This window comes from Tachypleus tridentatus, chromosome 7 (assembly GCF_004210375.1).
Source record: "Tachypleus tridentatus isolate NWPU-2018 chromosome 7, ASM421037v1, whole genome shotgun sequence".
NCBI lineage: Eukaryota > Metazoa > Arthropoda > Merostomata > Xiphosura > Limulidae > Tachypleus > Tachypleus tridentatus.
Window position 1 is genome coordinate 64621372 of NC_134831.1, and position 22531 is coordinate 64643902.

Below are 22531 nucleotides of genomic sequence, written 5' to 3' on the forward strand. Positions count from 1 at the left end.
TTTATATTATCTGTCGCTTCCAAGTTGTAAAACCATTTATCAGATATGCAAAATGAAATTTAGTAGGTTCCATCAGCGTCAAGGCTTTAGAACTTTTATATTTTCCAAGTTCACACACGCAGTTTACAACCTCAGTTGACCATCTTCGTAACCTATAACTTAAATTGGTACTCACGAGGAATTTTCAATAATGCGATGCCTTTAAGACAGAATAGTAAAGTCTGAACGCAGGCATTAGTTTTCTGTCGGAACGTCATTATTTCTTGTGCCGATATTGTGGCTAACAGGAATTTCAATGGAATCCCAACGCCTTTGACTAAGAGAACTGGGATCTTTATTGATTCTTCTTAGAGGTTCCCCTGTTTTTAATGACACAGCGAGTCGGGGTGATGAGTCCGTTTCCATATTCATCATCATCTTAATGTTGGTTATCCTAGATGATTGCTTGAAGGTTGCGTTTAACCTCGACCTAAGACAGTCTTGGTGGCCGCGTTAAAATAAGCCATAAAATTAAAAATATGTAAATGACAAAGTGTGCTTGAAATTTTAGCGCATTATTTTTATTAGGGAAATTCGCCGCATTTTGTGTTAACACTTCAAAAGATTTTTTTTTTTTAAATAGATACAATCATTACATACACTCGTTTATAAGTTACTTGTAGTCGAAGCAATTGCAAAATGTTGTTTCCATTTTAAATAATTGCAAGACATTTGTCATTATTATTCACGTATTTGTGTACTGGTTGTTGTTGGGTTTTTTTTTTTTTCATAACTTGCCTTAATTCGGTTTCTTATCGCAATGTTCAAGAGGCCCGGTGTGGCCTAATGATTAGTTTGCTCGGACTGTGCATGCAAGGGTTCGTGGTTCGTTGTCACAAAAACGTTCCATACTTTCTGATGGGTATACTATACGAATAACAGTCAAATTCCACTATTTGGTTAGATAAGAGTAGGCATTATTTGCCTTCCTTCTAGTCTATCAAATAAAAATTAGGAATTACTTGTACAGTTGTATTTTATGTAGCTTTGCACGAAAATTCTTAAATGAAACTAACGTAAACAAATTTTCAAAACAGTTTAAAGTTTCAATGCACCATCTCCTTGTGTCAATATTTTGAGCTAAAACAAGAATAGCATCGCAAAGCGATAATAAATTATCTTACAAAGTAACAGCATTACAGTCTCTACTTGATAAAAGTCTGGTTTATATTATATCAACAATACAGAAAACTATCCGTTTGTTGTTTTTTTTGTTTTTTTTTACTTCTTCTCTGACTTTGACACACGGGTAACATTCTTTTAGTTTTTGAAAGTTCCTAACATCACAAGAAAGCCTTACAAGTCAAGTTATAAACTCTGTTTTCTTTAGTCTTCATGGCAAGTCGAAGCAGCTGGGGATCGAGATAATAAAAACCGTGCACATTGCTTTTGTTTTTAATATGTACGGTTCGTAGGAGCAAAATAATATCGGACCTTGTACCAGACCCTTGTTATGCAGCACCCCCTGGTGTCAACGGAGCCATACCAGGAAGCCTAAGTTTTGGAAGAACGGAGACGAGCAAAGCAGGAAACGCACTGAATACTGCCACTGACGTAGAATATAAAGAAAGGCAGCTCGAGGGGGATGAGATTATGTTGGTGGGGGTCACAGAAAATATAACTGTATTGATGGTTTACTGTTCGCTTAGAACTAGGGGCAGTGACTCATTCTTAGGGTGGCATTCCTTTACATGCGGAATGCAATCAACGTCCCGGTGCTTTTATTGCTACACTAGTCATCCTTCCCGATTTTGTTGTTTTCTATTTTCACTATTAAGTTTTTAATGCAGACTTCGAGAAAACATAAAATGAGACGTGGGGAAGTCATAACTAGTACGTACAATGACATAAAGCTAGTTTTGACAGGATCCTCTGTGTAGTTTTCAAACATGTAGAGTCGATTACACTGGCCATTTTGTTTAAAACTAAATTTCTAGTTATAATCGTTCATCCTTTTGCATCAGAAGAAATCGCACAAATTAGACACATCATTTTTAATCAAGTTTTATAGTATTTGCAGACTAGAGCCGCCGAAACGTTATCCCGTTTCGAAAATCACAGGGAATACTATGGTACACAAATAGTCAGCACGTCGTAAGCCATAACTGCAAACATAGAAAGCACTTGCAGGTGGAATATCATCTCTCAACTGTGGTTGTGAAAAATACATATAGTTATTGTGAGGCAATCAAACATAGAGAGCACTTACATGTGGAATATCATCTCTCAACTGTGGTTGTGAAAAATATATATAGTTATTGTGAGGCAATCAAACATCGAGAGCACTTACATGTGGAATATCATCTCTCAACTGTGGTTGTGAAAAATACATATAGTTATTGTGAGGCAATCAAACATAGAGAGCACTTACATGTGGAATATCATCTCTCAACTGGGGTTGTGAAAAATACATATAGTTATTGTGAGGCAATCAAACATAGGGAGCACTTACATGTGGAATATCATGTTAAGTAATATAATCCCTGAACAATATTCGTGAAAAATAACATTTTGCAACAAAGTTTCTTCCCCACTTTACATTTGTATGAATACAATAAGCCCTCAGTAATTCCACTGAATAAAGGATGGTAACATATTTTAACATGTATAAACAGTATATATATAAACAGTATTTCATCATTCATTCCGTTGTAACATAACACTACAAACGTTTTCTTCCACTATAAAGCCACATTTTAAACGGTGAGCTTTATTTGGTTATGCTTATTACAAATTTCAAGAATAATTTCAACAAAAACTTATGGAGTCACTTTTGGAAATATGAACTTTTTTCCTTTCTAACTAATGATTCTCAAGGTGTTGTTTCTTTTTTTTACAAAACGTGAAAGCCAAAGACAGAATCGCAATTTACAATTTCGACACCTCCCCCCCCCTCCAACTGGCATAGCGGTATGTCTTCAGCCTTACAACGCTAGAAATCGGGTTCCCATACCCTTGGTGGGCAGAACACAGATAGTCCATTGTGTAGCCTTGTGCTTAAGTACAAACAAAAATATATAATTTTGATACGTGGCAAGGTCTCCCGCTGGTACAGCGGTAAGTCTTCGGATTTACAAAGCTAAGATCATGGGTTCGATTCCCCTCGGTGGACACAGTGGATAGCCTGATGTGGCTTTGCTATAAGAAAAACGCGTACACATATTACGTGGCTAGTCATCAGTAGACATATAAAGTCCCAGATAGCTTTGAATAATATTCATCCTAAGACAGTTTGTAGGACTACAAGAGTAGACTGATCGAAATAACATTAAAAATTATTTAACACAATCTTCCTTCGCAGAAAGTAATCATGGGCCTTATTATATTAGTTTGTTTATCGAAGGAAGAATGTTATTACACACTAAATAAAAATAATGTTCAATAAATGTTTAAAATTACTCAAAAACTGTGAATTTTAGGATATTGCAAGCTTTAAAGTGGCTTAGCGGTAAGTCCGGAGACATAATGCTAAAAACCGGATTTAGATACGCGTGCGGGTAAAAGCACATATAACCCTTTGTGCAGCTTTGCGCTAAACAACAAACAAACAAACCAGCGAAACGTTGGTTACAACTTTTAAGAATTATTAAAAGCAGCGATGCTATTCTTGTAACGTAAAAGTGTTTTAATATATTTTTGTGGAATAAGCTGTTTTGTTCGTTTCTGAGTATTTGTTAGAAGTATTAGAACAGTGACGTTTTTGAGTACAGATTAAAATAATAAAAGTTAATTTATGGCCAGACAATTTTTCAAAGTTAAGAATAAATAAGAACAATATCAATACGTTAGAAATAAAAAGTTAGTATTTAGACCCGGCATGGCCAAGCGCGTTAAGGCGTTCGACTCGTAATCCGAGAGTCGCGGGTTCGAATCCCCGTCGCGCCAAACATGCTCCCCCTTTCAGCCGTGGGGGCGTTATAATATGACGGTCAATCCCACTATTCTTTGGTAAAAGAGTAGTCCAAGCGTTGGCGGTGGGTGGTGATGACTAGCTGCCTTCCCTCTAGTCTAACACTGCTAAATTACGGACGGCTAGCGCAGATAGCCCTCGCGTCGCTTGCGTGAAATTCAAAACAAACAAACAAACAAACTTCGTATTTAATTATAGTACGTAAGAAAAGGTCTTATTACGTCAGATTTTGTAGACAATTGAGTTAATTATAAGTTTTATAAATTCAAATAAGATACTGAGGCTTAACTAAATGACTGTTGTATTCAATAAACAGAGACAAATTTTGTGAATTTAGTGCATAAAACACCCGCATTCAGCTTATCTTAAAAGCATTCCAAAGTAAATCCCAGATTTTGTTGTCAGTCAACATTCGGAAAAAAGTATTTACGTCACTTCCTATAATCTGTTGCGAAGGCGTTTTAATTCGGTTATTCCAACGATACTTTGTTCTAATTGGATTACTCTCTCCCGCCAACACGACTACAACTAAATTTCTTCATGGTAGGAGGGGACGGGGGGCTATATATGGTTGTATAATTTACAGGAAAGATTTACAATGATAAGAATTGAACTTAGTAAAAGTAAACATTTTTTTTAGAAAATGAGATTCTGGGTAATTGAAATGTCTAGGGCTTCATGTGGTTTACATGAAGATTTAGAGAAAAAATAAAGTATATTAAATCATATTTTAAATGTTTCTTACCATTGTTCAATAGGAAATTTAAATAAGTAGTTGTTTGATATTTTAAGTTAATCAGTTTGTAAAGCTTTTGTCATATGAAATGACATTTTGCCGAGTAATGTATTTATGACAACCGTTACTGATTTATGCAACAGAGGTTTTTAATGAACCCCTCTCCTCTTCTTTCGACCTGACTGAGTTAAGGCCCGGCATAGACTCGTAATCTGAGGGTCGCATGTTCGCATCCCCGTCGCACCAAACATGCTCGCCCTTTCAGTCATGGGGGCGTTATATTGTGATGGTCAATCCCACTATTCGTTGGTAAAAGAGTAGCCCAAGAGCTGGCGGTGGGTAGTGATGACTAGCTGCTTTCCCTCTAGTCTTACACTGCTAAATTATAGACGGCTAGCTCAGATAGCCCTCGAGTAGCTTTGCGCGAAATTCAAAAAACAAACAAACAGACTGAGTTGAGGAAAAGGGAAATAATTTTGTTTTACCATTTTCTAACGATCATTCGGTATATCTCGGTCAAAGAGTAGGAGAAACAGCTTGATAAATAGAAATAAAAACGAACAATTAATACAGAGATCATTTCATACATGTATTCTCGTACAACAAATCAAGGGACAAGTATGTAGTAGAATGTAACAATCTCTGAAATTATAACTTACGTTACCATACTCAATGTATCACTGCTTTTATCATTTAGGTGAAAAAACTGTTCACTGGCATTTATCGTTCCTTTAACTACATTGTCCAACAGAGGGCGTATGTATATTGGAAATCCAGGCACGTGTCTTTGGTGTCCAACCCACGAGGCATGAACTAGATAGTGCTTACTGACGGAGCCTTTTCAGGGAATTCAGCCAGTTGGAAAACGATTACAACTATGAAGCAGTGATTCTGAGAGTTTGTCGTTAGTTTAGCAGTGTTGAAGAGGAGTGTTAGACGTAATATGTTCGATATACATGAGGGGGAAGCAAAAGAAAAACATTGTTGTCTAATTAATTTATTACAGTCCACTTTCGTTTAGTACTTAATTTATTCATTCTAAGAAATAAAGCATATCTCATACAAGATAACTCTTTTTTTTTTTTTTTTTCGGTATGTATATATGTGTGTATGTATGTGCGTGTGTATATAACGTATTTATAAAAGAGCAAAATATAACAGAAAATCTAAGAGATAAGGGCAGGAAATATATAGGTGTTTAGCGCCACCAACGAAAACATGGTCGTTGTAAGTGTCAGATCACATGGCGTTACCATATTTTGTCAAACTAATCCGCACACTTTGCGTGACGGCTCGTGAAAAGGTGATGACATCGGTTATAACAGCTTTCTAAAAACATGAAATTTGAAAGGTATGAAACAAGCACGCGATGGGCAGGCTAGACACCAACGATTTAATTTATCATGTATACGAAGTGCTTCTCACGATGTATATTCTCTCTGTAATAGCATTGAACATGATACATAGTTAAGATTAACATTGAACATGATACATAGTTAAGATTCACATTGAACATGATACATAATTAAGATACAGTTTGAATATGATACATAGTTAAGATTCAGTTTGAAAACGATACATAGTTAGGATTCAGTTTGAGAACGGGTCTTCTTATACTTGTCATGTTTGCCAATTTTATGAAATAAAGTGCATTTATAAGATATGTTAATACATTTGAGTCCTCACTCATTTATTCGTAATAGAAAACTTGACGACTGCATTGGTCTTCTATCTGCAGCGCAATGTGTATCCAAAGAATTTGCATCAACTTAAACGTAAAACTGAGAGAGAAAAATAGCCTCGAGGGATTGTGATAGCAGTTAATATTTAACTATATATCTATAAAGGAGGTATGGAGAATGTAAAGATTTGTTCATATGTTTGACTGGAACTCGTGGAAGAACTAACAGTTTACAAGTGAAAGAAAATTGTTTGTTGTGGTACATGAATTTCAAGTGACGGAAACTCAGAATCTTTGTTGCAAAATGTGAATTTATAAATAATTTTCGAGTCATGTTCATCCTTACATGTCGCGTTCATTTACCCATTATTTATATGGGTAACAAACATTCAATTGCGTCCAAACTTGAGTGTTCAACACTAAACTTATCTTAAATAAAGCCACAGACTATGGCGTTTTTCATACTTTACTCTTGCAAACTTGTTATTGTTACATCTGTTTCAAAACTTTGTAATATCATTTTATGAACTAAATATAGTTGTCATCCACGGCTCTCTTTAAGCCGTCCCCGATTCGTCCGTTTCTTATCTTTAAAATAAATTGTTCCTCTTTTTCCTCTTAGCAAATTTGTACAACTTTTGAAAATGTAATTTCAAATTGGGAAACAAGCCCTTATTAAAAAAACAGCGAAAATACGGAAGTTGGAACTTCATGTCACATGAAAGCTTCGGACAAGCTATGAAGATTGATTGAATTATAATTGTGTTTTAGTTTTCGGATAAATTTATTGTATATTAGTTAACACTTTTCAAAGATATATAAGCTGAATTCACATCGAATTCAGTAATTTAGAAACGAATATTTATCAACATTTTATTAAATATCGCCTACTTTGCAGTTTCCGAACATGGGATTCTAACGATTAGAACTTGGGTTTATTTTAGTTTTCAGATTTCGGAGGTGAAACTTTATTAATTAATATTCAGCTAAAGAGAACATTGAATTTGTATTAATTTAAACCTTCAATTTGTTGGTGTATTAACAAGTCAGTAAAAGGATTTGAAGGTAATGTACAATGTAACACGAAGAAACTCACGATTTGAATAAAAATGTAATTTTTATTTCCACTACGTATATTGTTTTCTTTTTACATTTTTTATTAATTTTTTCAGCGCATTCAGCAGAACCGGAAACCAACATCACGCTCTACATAGGCCTGTTTGTGGCGATAGCAGTTTTTTTAGCAGTACTTGTTAGTATGGTGTTCGTCGTTCGAAGAATTAAAGGACAAGATCCATCAATGTATATTGGTGGTGGGTCTGGTAAGTATTCTTTATGAGATAAAAAGTGAAATTATATATATATCATTTTTTTTAATAAAAAGAGTAGCTGGCAAAGAAATGTAGTGAAATCGTTAAAGTATTTGCTTTCGTTCAAAGATCACGAGTGGCGTAAGTGAATAAAAGCAAATATTACAGTTTCTTCTTTTTTCATGACCCAAGATACTAGTAAGATATGATTAGTTATTAAAGCAGTACACTTAACTGCATGTTTTAAAATATTTACAAATCTCTTAGAACATTGCGGAATGTTAATAAATTTTGGAAGCTCGTAGATAATATTTTTAAACACGATTCTTGTTTAAAAGTCCAGCATGGCCAGATGGTTAAGGCACTCGACTTGTAATCCGAGGGTTGCGGGTTCGAATACCCGTCACACCAAACATTCCCGCCCTATTTTTTTCATATAAAGGAGAAACTATTGAGAAACTGCAGTATGAAAATGTATCAATGAAAGTTCTAAGAAAGTCTAGAAGTAAGGTCTTTGTTTTTTTTAAGAAAAAGGTGCAAGTTCAACGTTCTGCAAGTTTTTGTTTTCTGTTCAGAAGCCCCCCTCCCCCCAGTTGATTTACAAAGCTAGAAACCCGATTTCGATATCCGTTGTGGGCAGAGCACAGATAGCCATTTGTGGTTAACTTTAAATAAACAAATTATTCAGATAACATGTAGAAGTAAAATATTATTTTAAAATTATATTCGAATTGGCAGAACTTTATTAAAATCGCAAGACAGATAAAGCGTTAGTTAAAAACTGATAATTAAAAAGTGGTTAAACAGCGAACTTAAAAACACGTCTGGTAAAAGGCACTTCCTAGTGCTCTTTGTAGGAAAAGAAAGGCAGATCTCGAAAGTCAGTAGGGCGTTCTTCTGCAGTATTTGTAGCACGATACATCAAAATAAAGTACAGCAACTATCATGAGATAGTTTAACTAGTGTTGTTAAAACTAGTGAAGAGATCATGGCTATAAATTTCCTGTTACGTTATCTCAGAAATTGATGGAACAACGCTTTATCAAGAAAGAGAAACGTTTCTAAAGAACAAAGGCAAGCAAAAAAAAATGTATTTGATTTCGATGATCTAGTTAAATGGGTAATAATTGACATAAAGATCTTCCAAGTTGAAACGAATCCAGAAAAGATAATAAGTTATTACACACAACGATCTGTAAACGGCAGTGTTGTACATAGGTCTATAAAGAATCTTGGGCAAAAATAGTGGGTTTAGAAACAGTTTTTTCTTTTGGTAGTATCCGATTGTCCTCTAAAACATACAGAAAAAAATTACAGGAATCGTTTACTTTGTCTACGAGTCACTGACAAGACATCCATGACTTTAGATACTGAAGGCATTACATCGAATATTTCTTCAATTTTATGCATCCACAACATGAAATTTAAGTAAAAAAAAAAGCCAATAAATCCAACATAAAAGATGAGAGGACTGACCTCCAAATATAAACACTTAAATCTAAGCTCTCTTTTTATAATATACAATGAAAGCCAAATATATTTCTGAATTTTGCTTTGGACGATCCAGTCGACTGTTCTTCAACAAAATTCAAGATGTATTTATTTTCTTTCTTCAACTTTTTTCCAATTTAACTGTGAAGTCACTGAGTGACACACGATGCTATTCTTGCACTCTATACAAGATGAGAGATCTATAGTATAGTATTGTGATCTCCATCCCAGAAGACAACAACCTTATAGGAACCACTAAAAACCTACAACACCCTGCTTTCCATTGCAAAAAGCAACACCGTCGTAGAAACAATTAAAACTGAGTTGAGTTTCGAAGTGAAAGTTTGTTTGTTTGTTTGTTTGAATTTCGCGCAAAGCTACACGAGGGCTATCATCGCTAGCCGTCCCTAATTTAACAGTGTAAGACCAGAGGGAGGGCAATTAGTCATCACCACCCACCGCCAACTCTTGGGCTACTATTTTACCAACGAATAATGGAATTGACAGTCACATTATAACGTACCCCCACGCCTGAAAGGGCAAGCATGTTTGGTGCGACGGGGATTCGAACCAGCGACCCTCGGATTACGAGTCGAATGCCTTACCCCACCTGGCCATGTCGGGCCCGAAGTGAAAGTACTTAATCACAACCAAGATAAGTTTAAATCATTTCCGTTAGTTTCATGATAAGGTACGCTTTATTGTATAAAATCAGCCCTGTCATTAAACATTGGTAAGATAATGAGTGATCTTGACAGGTATCAAGTTATTCTACAATTTCAAAAAAAAAAAAAATGTTTTCTTCATCAGTGTAACAAGATAATTGTAGCTAAGCAAAGCATTGGTGTACCTATTTATTTAATCAATGTAGAAAAGTTTCAATAACTACGGATGCCCCGGCATGGCCAGGTGGTTAGGCCACTCGACCCGTAATTTGAGAGCCGCGGGTTCGAATCCCTATCACACCAAATATTCTCCCTTTCAGCCGTGGGAAAATTATAAGGACGTTTAATCCTACTATTCGTTGGTAAAAAATGTAACCCAAAATTTGGCTTTGGGTGGTGATGACTAGCTAGCTGCCTTCCGTCTAGTCTTATACTGTTAAGGTAGGAACAGCTATGACAGATATCCATCGTGTAGCTTTGCGTGAAATTAAAAAGAAAACAGAGAAACAAATAAATCAATAACTACGGAAACATATCTCATTTTCCATTTACCGCACTGCACTGTACACATGTCGAAATGTAATTCATGAGGCTTCTGAAACGGGACTAGATAGTCTGAGGGTTGGAGGTTCGGATCCCTATCCCACCAAGCATGCTCACCATTTCAGTCGTGGGGGCGTTAAGATATGAAGGTTAATCCCGCTATTTCTTGGTAAAAGAATAACCCATGAAATGGGTGGTGGTGGATAGCTGTCATCCCTCTGATATTTTACTGCTTAATTAGGGACGACTTTGCGCGAAAATTAAAACAAGCAAACAAAATTCTGAAACATTGCGTGAACTACCGTATAAGCTTATCGTATGACGAGGTGACTGATGTTAGTACAACAGAATTGTTTTGTGACATATTGCAAGGTCTCTCACGAAGTGCGACTAATGAAACGATTATATTAATTTTAACTGAACTGTAAAACACAATATTTAGTCGTGTTCTATTCCGAGTCAACTGAGCTTCTTTCATCTCAACTATTTAGTGAAATGCTCTATTCTTGTTTTATCATGTTTTCATTTTTCGAATTTTTGCTTAAAATTACAAATATGCACATAGCCGCCCCTATTTCTGAGCTAGCAAGAAGAAATGCTGTTAGCCAATAGCACCCATCACAAAGTCTTGAGCTACCTTTGACTGACTGAGTACTGCAATTACACTATCACTTTTATAAAGCATCCATGACCCCAAATAACGTAGTAAACATTCCTTTTCCAGTATAAGAACGATCCAGATGGACCAATTCTGTTTACATTCAGTTTAAGACAAACTTTAAAAAGTCAATTGTACAAAATAACGATATATCAGACTAAGATAATCTATAGATTTATATCAAATCGCAAAGGAATAAATGATGATGCTACCATTTTAAAACAACTACATGAGCATTTAGAGATAGATATTTGGTACTTAAACCTAAATGGCACGTCATTTCATATTTGATCTAAATGACCAAAGTGATGACCTCTTAGATTCAGACATAACCACTCCTCATTTCAAATATTAGCCGGAGTATAGTCAATCGGTAGTAACACATATCGCTTACACAGCTCCCTTTAACTAAATATTGGGGATGATTCTTACAGCCACGGTGTTCACACAGCTGAAAGTATTATCGTGACACGAACATTGGATTATTTGGATTATTTCAGTACGAACGCTACTAGGATACACTAGGCCCACATTTATATGTAGATAGATTCAATATAACTAAAGATAGGAACCTTAGCATCTTTCTTTTAAAATAAGATAATTTACACTCCTTAAGTGATATAAAGATAAGGCATTTGTTTGAATGATTACTCAGAAATGAAGGACAGGATTCGTGGTTATATTAGGTCATTCCATAAGTAATGTCCGATTTTACGTTCAGAATAAGAGAAAGGATTTCAAACGCTTTTAATGTTAATTAATCAATGACGTATGTTCCATAATTATCAATTACTTCCTGCCAACGATTCACAAGCTTCTGAATGCCATTTATTTAACATTCTTGGGGTTTGGAGGACAAGAATGTAGAGAGGGTAGTTTTGACATATTCGTGTGTTCCAAGCTCTTTTCCACCAAGACAATTCTGCAAACTTCGGAATAGATGATAATCAGATGAGGCAAGATCTGGAGAATACGGAGGATGTGGAAGTTTTACTCGGTTTAGCTGTTCAGTCTTTACAGATGTGATCCTTGATGTATGGGGCTGTGCATTATCCTGGTGTAACACAACGCCTTTATGGTTGATCAAAGCAGGCCTTTTTTCTTTCAGTACAGCATTAAAACCCTCTAACTGTTGACAATAGAAGTCTGATGTAATCGTTACATTGAGTGGCAGCAACTCAAAGTGGATCACACCAACACTATCCCACCAAACGCTTAACAAGACTTTCTATTTTGGGTTGTGCTTTAGCCAGTGTACTTGCACTGAGTCATTGTCTGCAGTGCTTAACATTTTTATAAAATATCCATTTTTCATCTCCAGTCACTAACCTGTCCAATAAAGGTGAGTTACGTTCATGAATGTGCAGATAAGTGCAAATGTCCACTCTTGCTCTAAGATTGCCTTCTGTCAAATCATCGGGGACCCATTTTCCAAGCTGTTGCAGATGACGGTGAACTGTTGAATGGGTTGAATTAAGCTTCTGTGCTAGTTCTTCAACTGTTACAGCGCAATCTTCATCAAGTGCAGCCAGCAGCAAGTCATCATTAATCTCAAAAGGACGGCCTGAACGTGACGCATCACTTAAGCTGTAGTCACCTTCGACAATTTCTTTTACTGATAGAATCCGCACCATTAAAAAACCTTGAATGTTTAGTGTAGTTTCTGTTGCACTATTACCTTTCTGAAACTCATAAAGCATTACATGCCTAATGTGCTCCTCAGACACATCCATCTTCATAAGGGTTTATTTGATTAATGATCTGAAAAAGTGGAATTGAGTTAGTTTCTGTTATTTGTCTGTCATTTTCATACACGTCCTACTAAATATTTTAGCCATTAAAGCCTTCTACAAAGACAGAAATGATTATGCACTTTCTGTATTAAATTTTCAGGCATTACTCATGGGATGACCTGATGTTTTTGTTGTGCTAAATTTATTTGGATTTTTGCTGACAGTCACTACAAATTTGACAAGAAAAAGGTTTAGATTTGGTTTTTAACTGATTATTTTGTATAATTTGTGTGTGTGTGTTTTGCTACTTTTAAAACTGTATAGCTAACCATTTGAAAGAAGGTATTTTATTTGTTCTTCAGTAACATCTGTTTTGTTTTCATCTACTGTGACAGCTTATTACTCGATATCGAACATAAAATGCACATGTCATTTAACTTTTGGTTTTCTTATCGTTACCAAATGTTCACTCGTATTACTCCTTCAACAAAGTTCGTAAGACTTTCGACGTTTGATTGTTTTCTACAGCAGGATTATAAAGTAGTTAAACTTATTGTCAAGGAAGTTCGGGAAAATTCATTTTCTCCTTATTGCAATCTCTTGGTCCGGAAGAAAGGGATAAAGCTGAGAGACGAGTGCATTCAGCCCGAGCAAGCTAGCGCCCTAGTATCCTCTTTAAAGGTCCCTGGATTTCTAGTTTGAAGACGCGATCAATCCACAATCTGCACTACAACCTATGCATGGCTGAGCACAAGATACTGCGAAAATACATAGAACCCTAAATGATACATACTTTCTATCTGATCTTATACATCGGATTAGTTTTCTTTAGACTCGTATTAGAGCTCGTCCTAGTACGAGCTTTTAGTACTGTTCTGTATTGTACTTGGGTCACAATGTATTCTATTCGGTTACCAGAAGTACAAACCGGAAACGTTGCTACACACACACATATACAACTAGTTGCTGTTGATTGAGAAGTCAGTCCCAGCAATATCGATTGCTCATTATCAGGGAATATAAAATTAGGAAATAGTGCGAATTTCTTACATAGACGATTTTAAGTCAAAATTATTTCAGAAAGAACCCTTGAAAGGTAGAAATTTTGCAATGTGTGTTTGTGAACTTGAGAAAAACTGCATAACAATATCAACTGTTTGTCAAATTTCACTCTTAAGAGTAATATGTTTAATTACAGATATTTTAATTACTGGTGAATTTCACCACAAAGTGAGAAACCTGATAATCGAGAGTGCTCGTTTTGAAATTCTTCCCAAATCCAGATCGTATTCCACTTCAGCCTTTTGCATGACGATTCACTACGAGAAATGCGATAACCAGAGCATTCGTTATTATTCTTTAATCTACTTCAGCACTTGGCAAATGTTTCACTTTATTAATATCGAGACGTTACGAGATAGAAAACACACAGTTTTCTTGGCCAAATTCATAGAATATTAATGTAATGGCTTTACGGTTTTGGTCGAAAAGGATATTATACATTACCGCTAATTATTATGTATAGCATAGTTGACGATGAGCTGAATAAATGAGCTTCGCATAATTGTCAAATTGTTTTATTTTTATTTCTTTAAATTATAAAAATAAAAACCGATAAAATTGTTTTAATTGAAAACATTTAATGATTGTAGTCATTTTTGCTTCACATAAAAATATTCCTGGTAGAAAGCTCTGTGTGGTAATTTTGAACTAATATAATTAGCTGTAAGTAATGTTAGGCTTAATGATCCAGCGAGAGAACTGGGTGGGGGAACCAGGGTACAAAGTTAGAAGTGCCGCTTGCTGGCAACAAAGCCTTCTGTTCCTTTATCATTCATCAGGAACCACTGGAGTGTGTCATCTGTGAATGCTAGCGATTAGTCTTTGCTTGAATTGGAACTTTGGAGACAGTGTAATTGTGAAAGGCTGAAAGAAATTCTCCAGTCAAGGGTAATAGTATGTCTATTGATGCTAAGCCTTTCATTCATTTACTGTCGGCTTTATAATCAAAGTGAACTTTGTATAAGATATACCACCCACATGGGAGAAAAACACTGTTTTCTCTTTAACAATTCCAAATGAACTGAAAAATAGATCATAACAGAAAACCTTCAGAAATTAAAATAAAGAATGCAAGAAATTCTATAGATATGTAAAGCTGCTAATTGTATAAAACATACCCATCAAATGTAATAAATAATTAAGTTTTTATTGGTCAAAGCTGAGATATTTCAAATGATAGTTTTGTGTTTTCTTTATTTGCTCAAGAGAAATATATAAAAACAAAAATTAAATCTAGTGTGTTTACTTTTGAATTTTGCGCAAAGCTACACAAGGGCTATCTGCGCTAGCCGTCCCTAATTTAGCAGTGTAAGACTAGAGGGAAGGCAGCTAGTCATTATCACCCACCGCCAACTCTTGGGCTACTCTTTTACCAGTAAATAGTGGAATTGGCCGTCACATCAGAACGCTCCCACGGCTGAAAGGGCGAGCATATTTGGTACAACGAGGATTCGAGCCCGTGGTCCTCAGGTTACAAGTGAGCGCCGTAACCATCTGGCCGTGCCGGCCCTAATCTAACGTGCGTGGCTTGGCTGTAGTTATATTTTATTAACCGCTGAGACAGCTGTAGGTCTTCCATTTACAATGCTAAATTCAGGGGTTCGATTCCCCTTGGTGGACACAGCAGATAGTCCAATGTGGTTTTGCTATAGGTAAACACCCGCACTGTTGTTGTTTTTTTATATACAAACCTACATGACTGGTTATTTTCATTGAAAATAGCGTGAAGTTTTGTGTTACAAATCCATAATCTTAGCGCTGACACAACGGAAAATAAATTAGCCATTGTGATATATGACATTTCATGGCTGAGTGTTACATGCATGTGTTGAGTAACACCCTCCTTGTGTCAATAATATCACTGTAATTTCAATGATATCTTTATAGTGCGACCCTGTGATCCTGAGGTTCTGTTGTTCGTGCCCCGTTACCGTTGAAAAAACCGCGCTCTGCACTTCCGGGCCGTGTAAGAGTGACAGTCAGTATCCTATATTTGATTAGACTGGTCCTCTAGTCTTCCACTTCAAAATTGGGAACGGTTATCGCAAACAGCCCTCTAGTAGTTCTGTGCGGAATTCAACAAACATATATTGTTGTTATTATGAATAGGATTTGGTATTTTTCTTGTTAATTGTAATAATTTCGATTGCTTTTAAACAATGATGTTATATTTATTTATTGTTTTTGCTTGTCATGTGGTCTGAACATAAATGCCTTCACGTCAGATGAACATAAAGTAATGGCTGAACAATACCATATCACATTGAGTAAACTTTGAATATCATATATCAATGTCAAATAAGAGAATAAAAGGAAAGCAGCTTATATATACTTAAATACGGACGATTAAAACATGAAACAAATTATGACAGCCATGAACAGTTAAATTACTATATCTACTGATATTCACTAACGTAAAAACGTTTGAGGAACAGAATGTTTCACGTACAACTGGAATATTTTATGTCGTTCTAATGTAAAACCAGATTTGAAGAGTAACACGTTTTTATTGTTGAGGAAACACATGTTGACAAAATTATGAGGTGAGGCTTAAAAATGTTATTTGTTACCTTTGTGACGTAAATTAGTTTTCGCTTAAGCTAATCATCTCTGTTCGTACGTCTTCCCCAAGACAAATTGTTCGAAGAATGAAATGTTTAATTTCGAGTTATTTTTTTGTTAAACTATTATAAATAATTATAAAAATGCACTCTTTTTTATCTTATATTAAGCAGCAAATGTTTGGCTGAACTGACTTGTTTGATTTACGGCATTTCTTTTGAATGAATATGCAAGTCTATTCAGCATATAATATGCTGCTAAAGATGTAAAATGAATTGATATAAATATTGTTTTAATTTTATCCTGGTTCAGAACCTTGCAAAGCTGTTTCCCTCGAGATTAATATTAAAATTATTTTTTTTCTTTTTATTACTAACAAAGCCTCATTCAATGATATATTAAAACTGATATATTAAGCTCTGAACTAATTTTACTGTTTTGTGGATGTGAAATATTAATTTCTGAATTATTTTAGGACTTTGTTTATCTCTGTTCTCACATATCTTTCCCACTTAAAAAAGTTAAGAAGACAAAATATTTGACTTGGATTCCTTTACTAAAAATATCTGGACTTTTTATACGAGAGAAAAATATATATTTATGGGCTCGTAAAGTTAGGTTGTATCTAATATTTTATACTAGTTAAGAGGTAATGGGCGATTCTACGGAAACATTTCTTTAAAAAAGAGTACCCGCTAGTACAGCGGTAAGTTTACGGATTTACAACGCTAAAGTTAGGGGGTGCGATTCCCCTCGGTGGACTCAGCAGATATCGCAATGTGACTTTGCTGTAAGAAAACACACACACACACTCTTAAAAAGAAAAGTGTTATGTTGTTTACGTAGTAAACGTTAATAATCATCTGAAATTTTCCACGTTTACATATAATAGTCTTTTTATAAAATACGTATGATTTTCAGTGATCCCTGGTAATATTAACATGGTTGTGTATGTTAATTTTGGCAGAGTAGTATGTTAATACCTGCTTTTTTTAACAACAATATTTCGTCGCAACTCAGAATAATACAAGCTTTATCAACTTCAGTTATGTGTCTAGTTTCCGTAGCAAAGAGTCTTAATAAACATTCATGTGTGAGTAATGAGTCATTACCTTGTTTCCAGAAGTCATGCCTGTCCAACCAGACTTGACACAGAATGTTCTGAACTTACCACCACACATACAGCATGGAAGTCACAGCGATTTGAACAGTAATGAGAAGTCTGGATTATGTGTAGCCCCACTTCTTCCTCATCACCACCTATTTTCTACTAACATTCCACCTAGTCCCGCTCAGAGCCATGTGCCCCTACTAGATCCCCAGATGTCACACGCCCCCAATTCCACGGACAAGACAACACCACATTCTGATTCACCTCTATCTGGACCGTCTTCCTTAACTAGTAAGCTGGTTGAACAGTTTATATAGATAACGCATATTTATGTACGAGTAATACGATTGCTCTTTGATACAAAACATTTTACGTATTCCTGTCCTGAAACTTCCAATAAATTTCAACGTAACATCTTTAAAAGTGAACAAAGACATCACAAACGGTACTCACTCCTTAAACGCTCGTATGAAGAAGCACTGACTTTCATATCACTAACAAGAAGATGTAACATCTGTACAAGTTATTCTGAAGTGCTCTTTTCTATGTAATTTTATTGCAATTAAAATTGTTATCTGAATCTTCTGTACGATTTATATTCGCAGAATTAAAAAGAACAGTATAAAGTTATTAATAATATCAATTTTTGGAACACTAATGATACTAGAATTACTGCTAGTTAAAAAAAAAAAAATCTTTGATAAAGTGTTGGTCCTAATTTTTGTCACAGGCTCTCGGGCTAATTCTCTCTTCAGACCTGAGACTTCGGTTGGAAAGAATTATGTGACGTCAGTGACTCTCCCTCCTAATCTCGATATCGAGTGTATAGCATGGAAGATGGTAACTAAAGCTGGGGCCAGGATTACTGTCCCTGATTCTGGTAAGTATAACACCATTTCGTGACAACGTGAATTAAAAATATCACACCAAATAATATTTTACTGTTTTTGGATGTTTACTTCCTTTTTAAAGGTATGTAAATCTTATTACACCTTTTTTTCCTTACTTAGGAATAACAATGACTGTTCCAAAAGGTTCGATAAAAGGGGGCGCCAAAGAAGAAATTTATGTCGCAGTACTTAGAGATGACAAAGATCGTCCAAGATTAACAGGTGATTTACTTTAACATCACAGTAAGCCTTCTGTTATAGCTATTATCTTAATTATGCAGTATATTCTAATTTCATTGTGAAATAAATTAATATCAAATCAGTCATTGCTTAAATATAATACTGTTTATGGAGGGGAACAGTAGCTCTTCTTCTGTATGACGTGCCAAACTATGAATCTGCTCGTTGAACGTTCACGTTCCACTTTAAAAATAAAATAAAATAACTATACCACCGTTTTGTGCAATATGGATCTTTGTAAGGGTGTCAATCAAGTCTCGTTCTTTAGTCAGACAAGAGTAGCCCAAAAGTTGGCTGTGTGCTGTTGAAGCTGCCTTCCCTTTGGTCTGTCAGTTTAAATTTAGGGATGGTTAGCAAATATACTTTATGTAGCTTTGCGCAAATATCAGAAAATAAAAACCTTTAGTTAAATTTTTATTTACATTCCTATTGATTTTTTTATTGGGCAACTTGGCAAAGAAATACTTTATTATATATTTGTACAAATCTTTTCACTTCAAAAGTGTTAGAATAATGCAGTTTTCACCAATTATTGTATTATTGATGTCGCAAATTGTATCGACGTTTACAATAAGTTGCATCAAGTAAAAGAGAAAATAAGTATTTCGTCATTTATTTCATATTTGCAATGTTATTCTGTCTATTTTGATAGTATTTTAACCACCAAGCCATTAAACTCATTAGAAAGTAATTTTATTAAAATACAGCTTTTGAGGTATTTTATCATAAAACGCCACTACACAAAATGCTTGGTTTAACTTCCTATTCCAGACAAACAAACTCTTCTGAGTCCGGTCATTCAGTGTGGACCCACAGGTGTCAGTTTGAGAAAGCCAGTTATTATCAGTTTTCAACACTGTGCTGTTGTGGATCCAGAAAGTTGGTGTGTTGGGGTTTACAGCAGCGAGAGCAGTACTGAAGAAGAAAATCCTGTTTGGAAAGTAATTTATCATTAAATATATATATATTTGTGTGTGTGTGTGTGTGTGTAAAATAAAATTTATTTATACTAGCTGGGTTACAATGTTATGAATATGATGTGGATTATTTTTTTATCACAAATAATTTTGCTAACTACACTTTTAGAAATATCTGTATGCTTTATGTGCAATTCCTTATTTCTGTTTTTAAACACATGAAATATTCAAATAGACTTATTTTTCAGTATACATCACATTTGATTTTTATTGCAATGCTAATTCATAAATAAAGGACTTATCTAAACAAGCTAATCATAAATTTTGTTGTGTAGAAAGTCGGTCAACCTCGAAAGATTTCATATTTGTTATAGAAAATAAATCTTGAACTGTGTTTTATTACTTATTCTCAGAAAATAGTTACATTGAACAATGAAACCATCAATACGCCTCTATATTGTCAACTGGACTCACGTCAAAGCCACCTGGTGACTGATCAGCTAGTCAGATATGTATTGGTAGGTGAATCTCAAGCTGAGCGCAAGGCCATAAAATCTCTGATACTTGCAGCCTTCGCACCTGCTCTGCATTCGTCTGTGGATTACAATCTCCGTTTATACTGTGTTGAAGACACAAGAGCAGCTCTTGAGGTGTGAAGAAGTTGTAAATTATCATTGCACACTTCATATCATTTTCTTTTAAAAATAGTAATTTAATTTTATAAACAATTATAATATTTGTAACAGTACAGTTTGTATTAAGTTTGGCAGATTACCCATATACATTTTTAAGAAGTAGAATTTCTTTTTGTAGAATATAGAATAATTCAAATAGTTTATTTTAATTTACTTTGGTGTTAAAATCAGATAATATCCTCATTAAGAAAAAAATACATAGATCCAAATTGCACCATCAAGTTCATTAAGTAATTAAAAATCCTCATTATTTATAAACATTATAATGACTCATGAAATCTCTTTCATCATATTTTTCAACTGAACTCATTACATAAAACTCTGATTACGTTTCTTGTTTTAAATTTTCAAGTAATGTTTACTTAAAAAGAAAACTAACATTTGAAAAAAAAAAAAACTTTATTGTTGAGACTTATCAGGTAATATCTGAGCATGGTTACAAATTAGATGTAGGTTGTATTAATTGAAAATCTTTTCTTTTATGTATCATGTCAAAAACTAAACTTCAACAGTTTTACAGAAAAAATATTTTACATTTATTTGATATGCAAGTGCATAGAACTATCTTAAGTTAATTTTGGTATCTAATATTCACAGCTTAACTTAATACATCTGGTATATAACACTCTTTGTTCCTTTTAGGTATTATTAGCATACTTAAACAATATAAATTCTTTTTTCTAATTTTTGTTGTGCCATGTTAGACAGTTCAAATTTAGGATATAATACTGCCCTCAACATAATTATAAATTATGAACTTTACCTCAACATAATAAAGTAAAGAAAAATTTGCAATTGATGAAAGTAATAAATAAAATATAAAACTTTGTAAAATGGACAGTAATTGCTTGTTGTGAAGGCACAAGTGCAGAGGACAACGTTTCAAAAGTCTTCCGCCTTTCGTTTTCAGGTCCAATCTATTAAAGAATAAATAAAATAGTGGAAAAACCTCTGAAAAATAATGTTTTATGAGTCTTTCAAGATTTTCTACTTTTGTGTTTGTTAGTTTTATAATGTAAAAGAAAAAATGCAACTTATCACATTTGGGTAAACTTATTCCAATACAATCAGAAGCATGTACTGATTGTAATTCTTAAAAAAGTCCTGATAAAATTTACCATTTAACAGCGATTGATTTACCTGCTTAGGGTGTACTTCAAATAGAAAAGAAACTCAGAGGAAAACTGATTGATAATCCCAAATCCATGCCATTTCAAGATGGAGGTTCAAATCTTTGTTTATGTCTAGAAGATGTTGGGCCAGGATGGCGGTGCAAGCCTGGGGCTAATTATCAGGCAAGTCTTTAAACAATTAGAAATCAAAGAAATAAAGTATTATTTAAAACTTGATAAATAATATTGGTTTCACTGCAGTAATGTCCAGTCTTGCTGTGCATTATCAGAAATCTTTATGCTAATATGACATTATTAAGCATTAAAAAGTTGCTGATTAAATATTTTTGTGCAAATCTTAATTTAGGGTCCTCCTCTGCAAGAGAGTTTGGAGTTCTCCAACCAGATTCAGCACATATGAATACAAACCTACATTGAATAATAACATTTATCTATGCTAGTATTTTCTTTTATAACAAACAGGTAACTTCACCATATAACTTAAAAAAAAAGACCTAAAATAGTTATTTTACATACTAGATTGTAATTATAAAGAAGTAAATTGCCTTTATAAAATAGTTAAGGGTTTGTATTTTTAAACATTTACAAATTACAAAGGAATAGTTAAAAGTACTGATGAGACATAGTTAAGTGGTCACTTTCTACTAAACAAGCCTGATGTTCGACTCCTAATCTGAGGGTCATGGGTTTGAATCCTGTGGGGGCATTATAATGTAACGGTCAATCACACTATTAATTGGTAAAAGAGTAGCCCAAGAGTTAGCAGTGGATGGTGATGACTAGCTGCCTTCCTGCTAAATTAGGGATGGCTAGCTCAGATAGCCCTTGAGTAGCTTTGCATGAAATTCAAAACAAACAAATTCTACTAAACTACCTTTATTGGTGAAAGTTATCTGACTGAATTGTTGATCAACCTGTGCCTTTTCCATTATAAAAATATCAACGTTTTCTGTGTTTCAGATCTTATATTTTGTTTATAGTTTATCATTATTTTTTCTTAAATAACAGCAAAACATTATTCTATTTTAGCTGCAGCTCTCGTGTATTATATAAAATTAACTTTTATTTCACAAGTAACTAAACAGTTCAGCAAATTAGAAAAATAAAAGATTCTTTGTGATAAGAACTAAACATTAACTAGAATGAAACTGACAT

At 34.4% G+C, this 22531-nt stretch overlaps 1 protein-coding gene across 8 annotated transcripts in view; it reads left to right on the forward strand.

Annotated features, from left to right (window-relative positions):
• LOC143255837 (netrin receptor UNC5C-like) overlaps positions 1-22531 on the forward strand; it is a 247732-nt gene that overhangs the window by 219974 nt on the left and 5227 nt on the right. For 5 of the 8 annotated variants that reach the window (XM_076512145.1, XM_076512147.1, XM_076512150.1 and 2 more), the window contains 7 exons: positions 7539-7688; positions 17514-17792; positions 18232-18381; positions 18512-18613; positions 19403-19572; positions 19962-20198; positions 21392-21538. In XM_076512145.1, coding sequence (XP_076368260.1) covers positions 7539-7688; positions 17514-17792; positions 18232-18381; positions 18512-18613; positions 19403-19572; positions 19962-20198; positions 21392-21538 — 1235 coding nt within the window. The remainder of the gene's footprint in view (positions 1-7538; positions 7689-17513; positions 17793-18231; positions 18382-18511; positions 18614-19402; positions 19573-19961; positions 20199-21391; positions 21539-22531) is intronic. The other 3 variants (XM_076512153.1, XM_076512146.1, XM_076512149.1) reach the window with 2 other exon arrangements.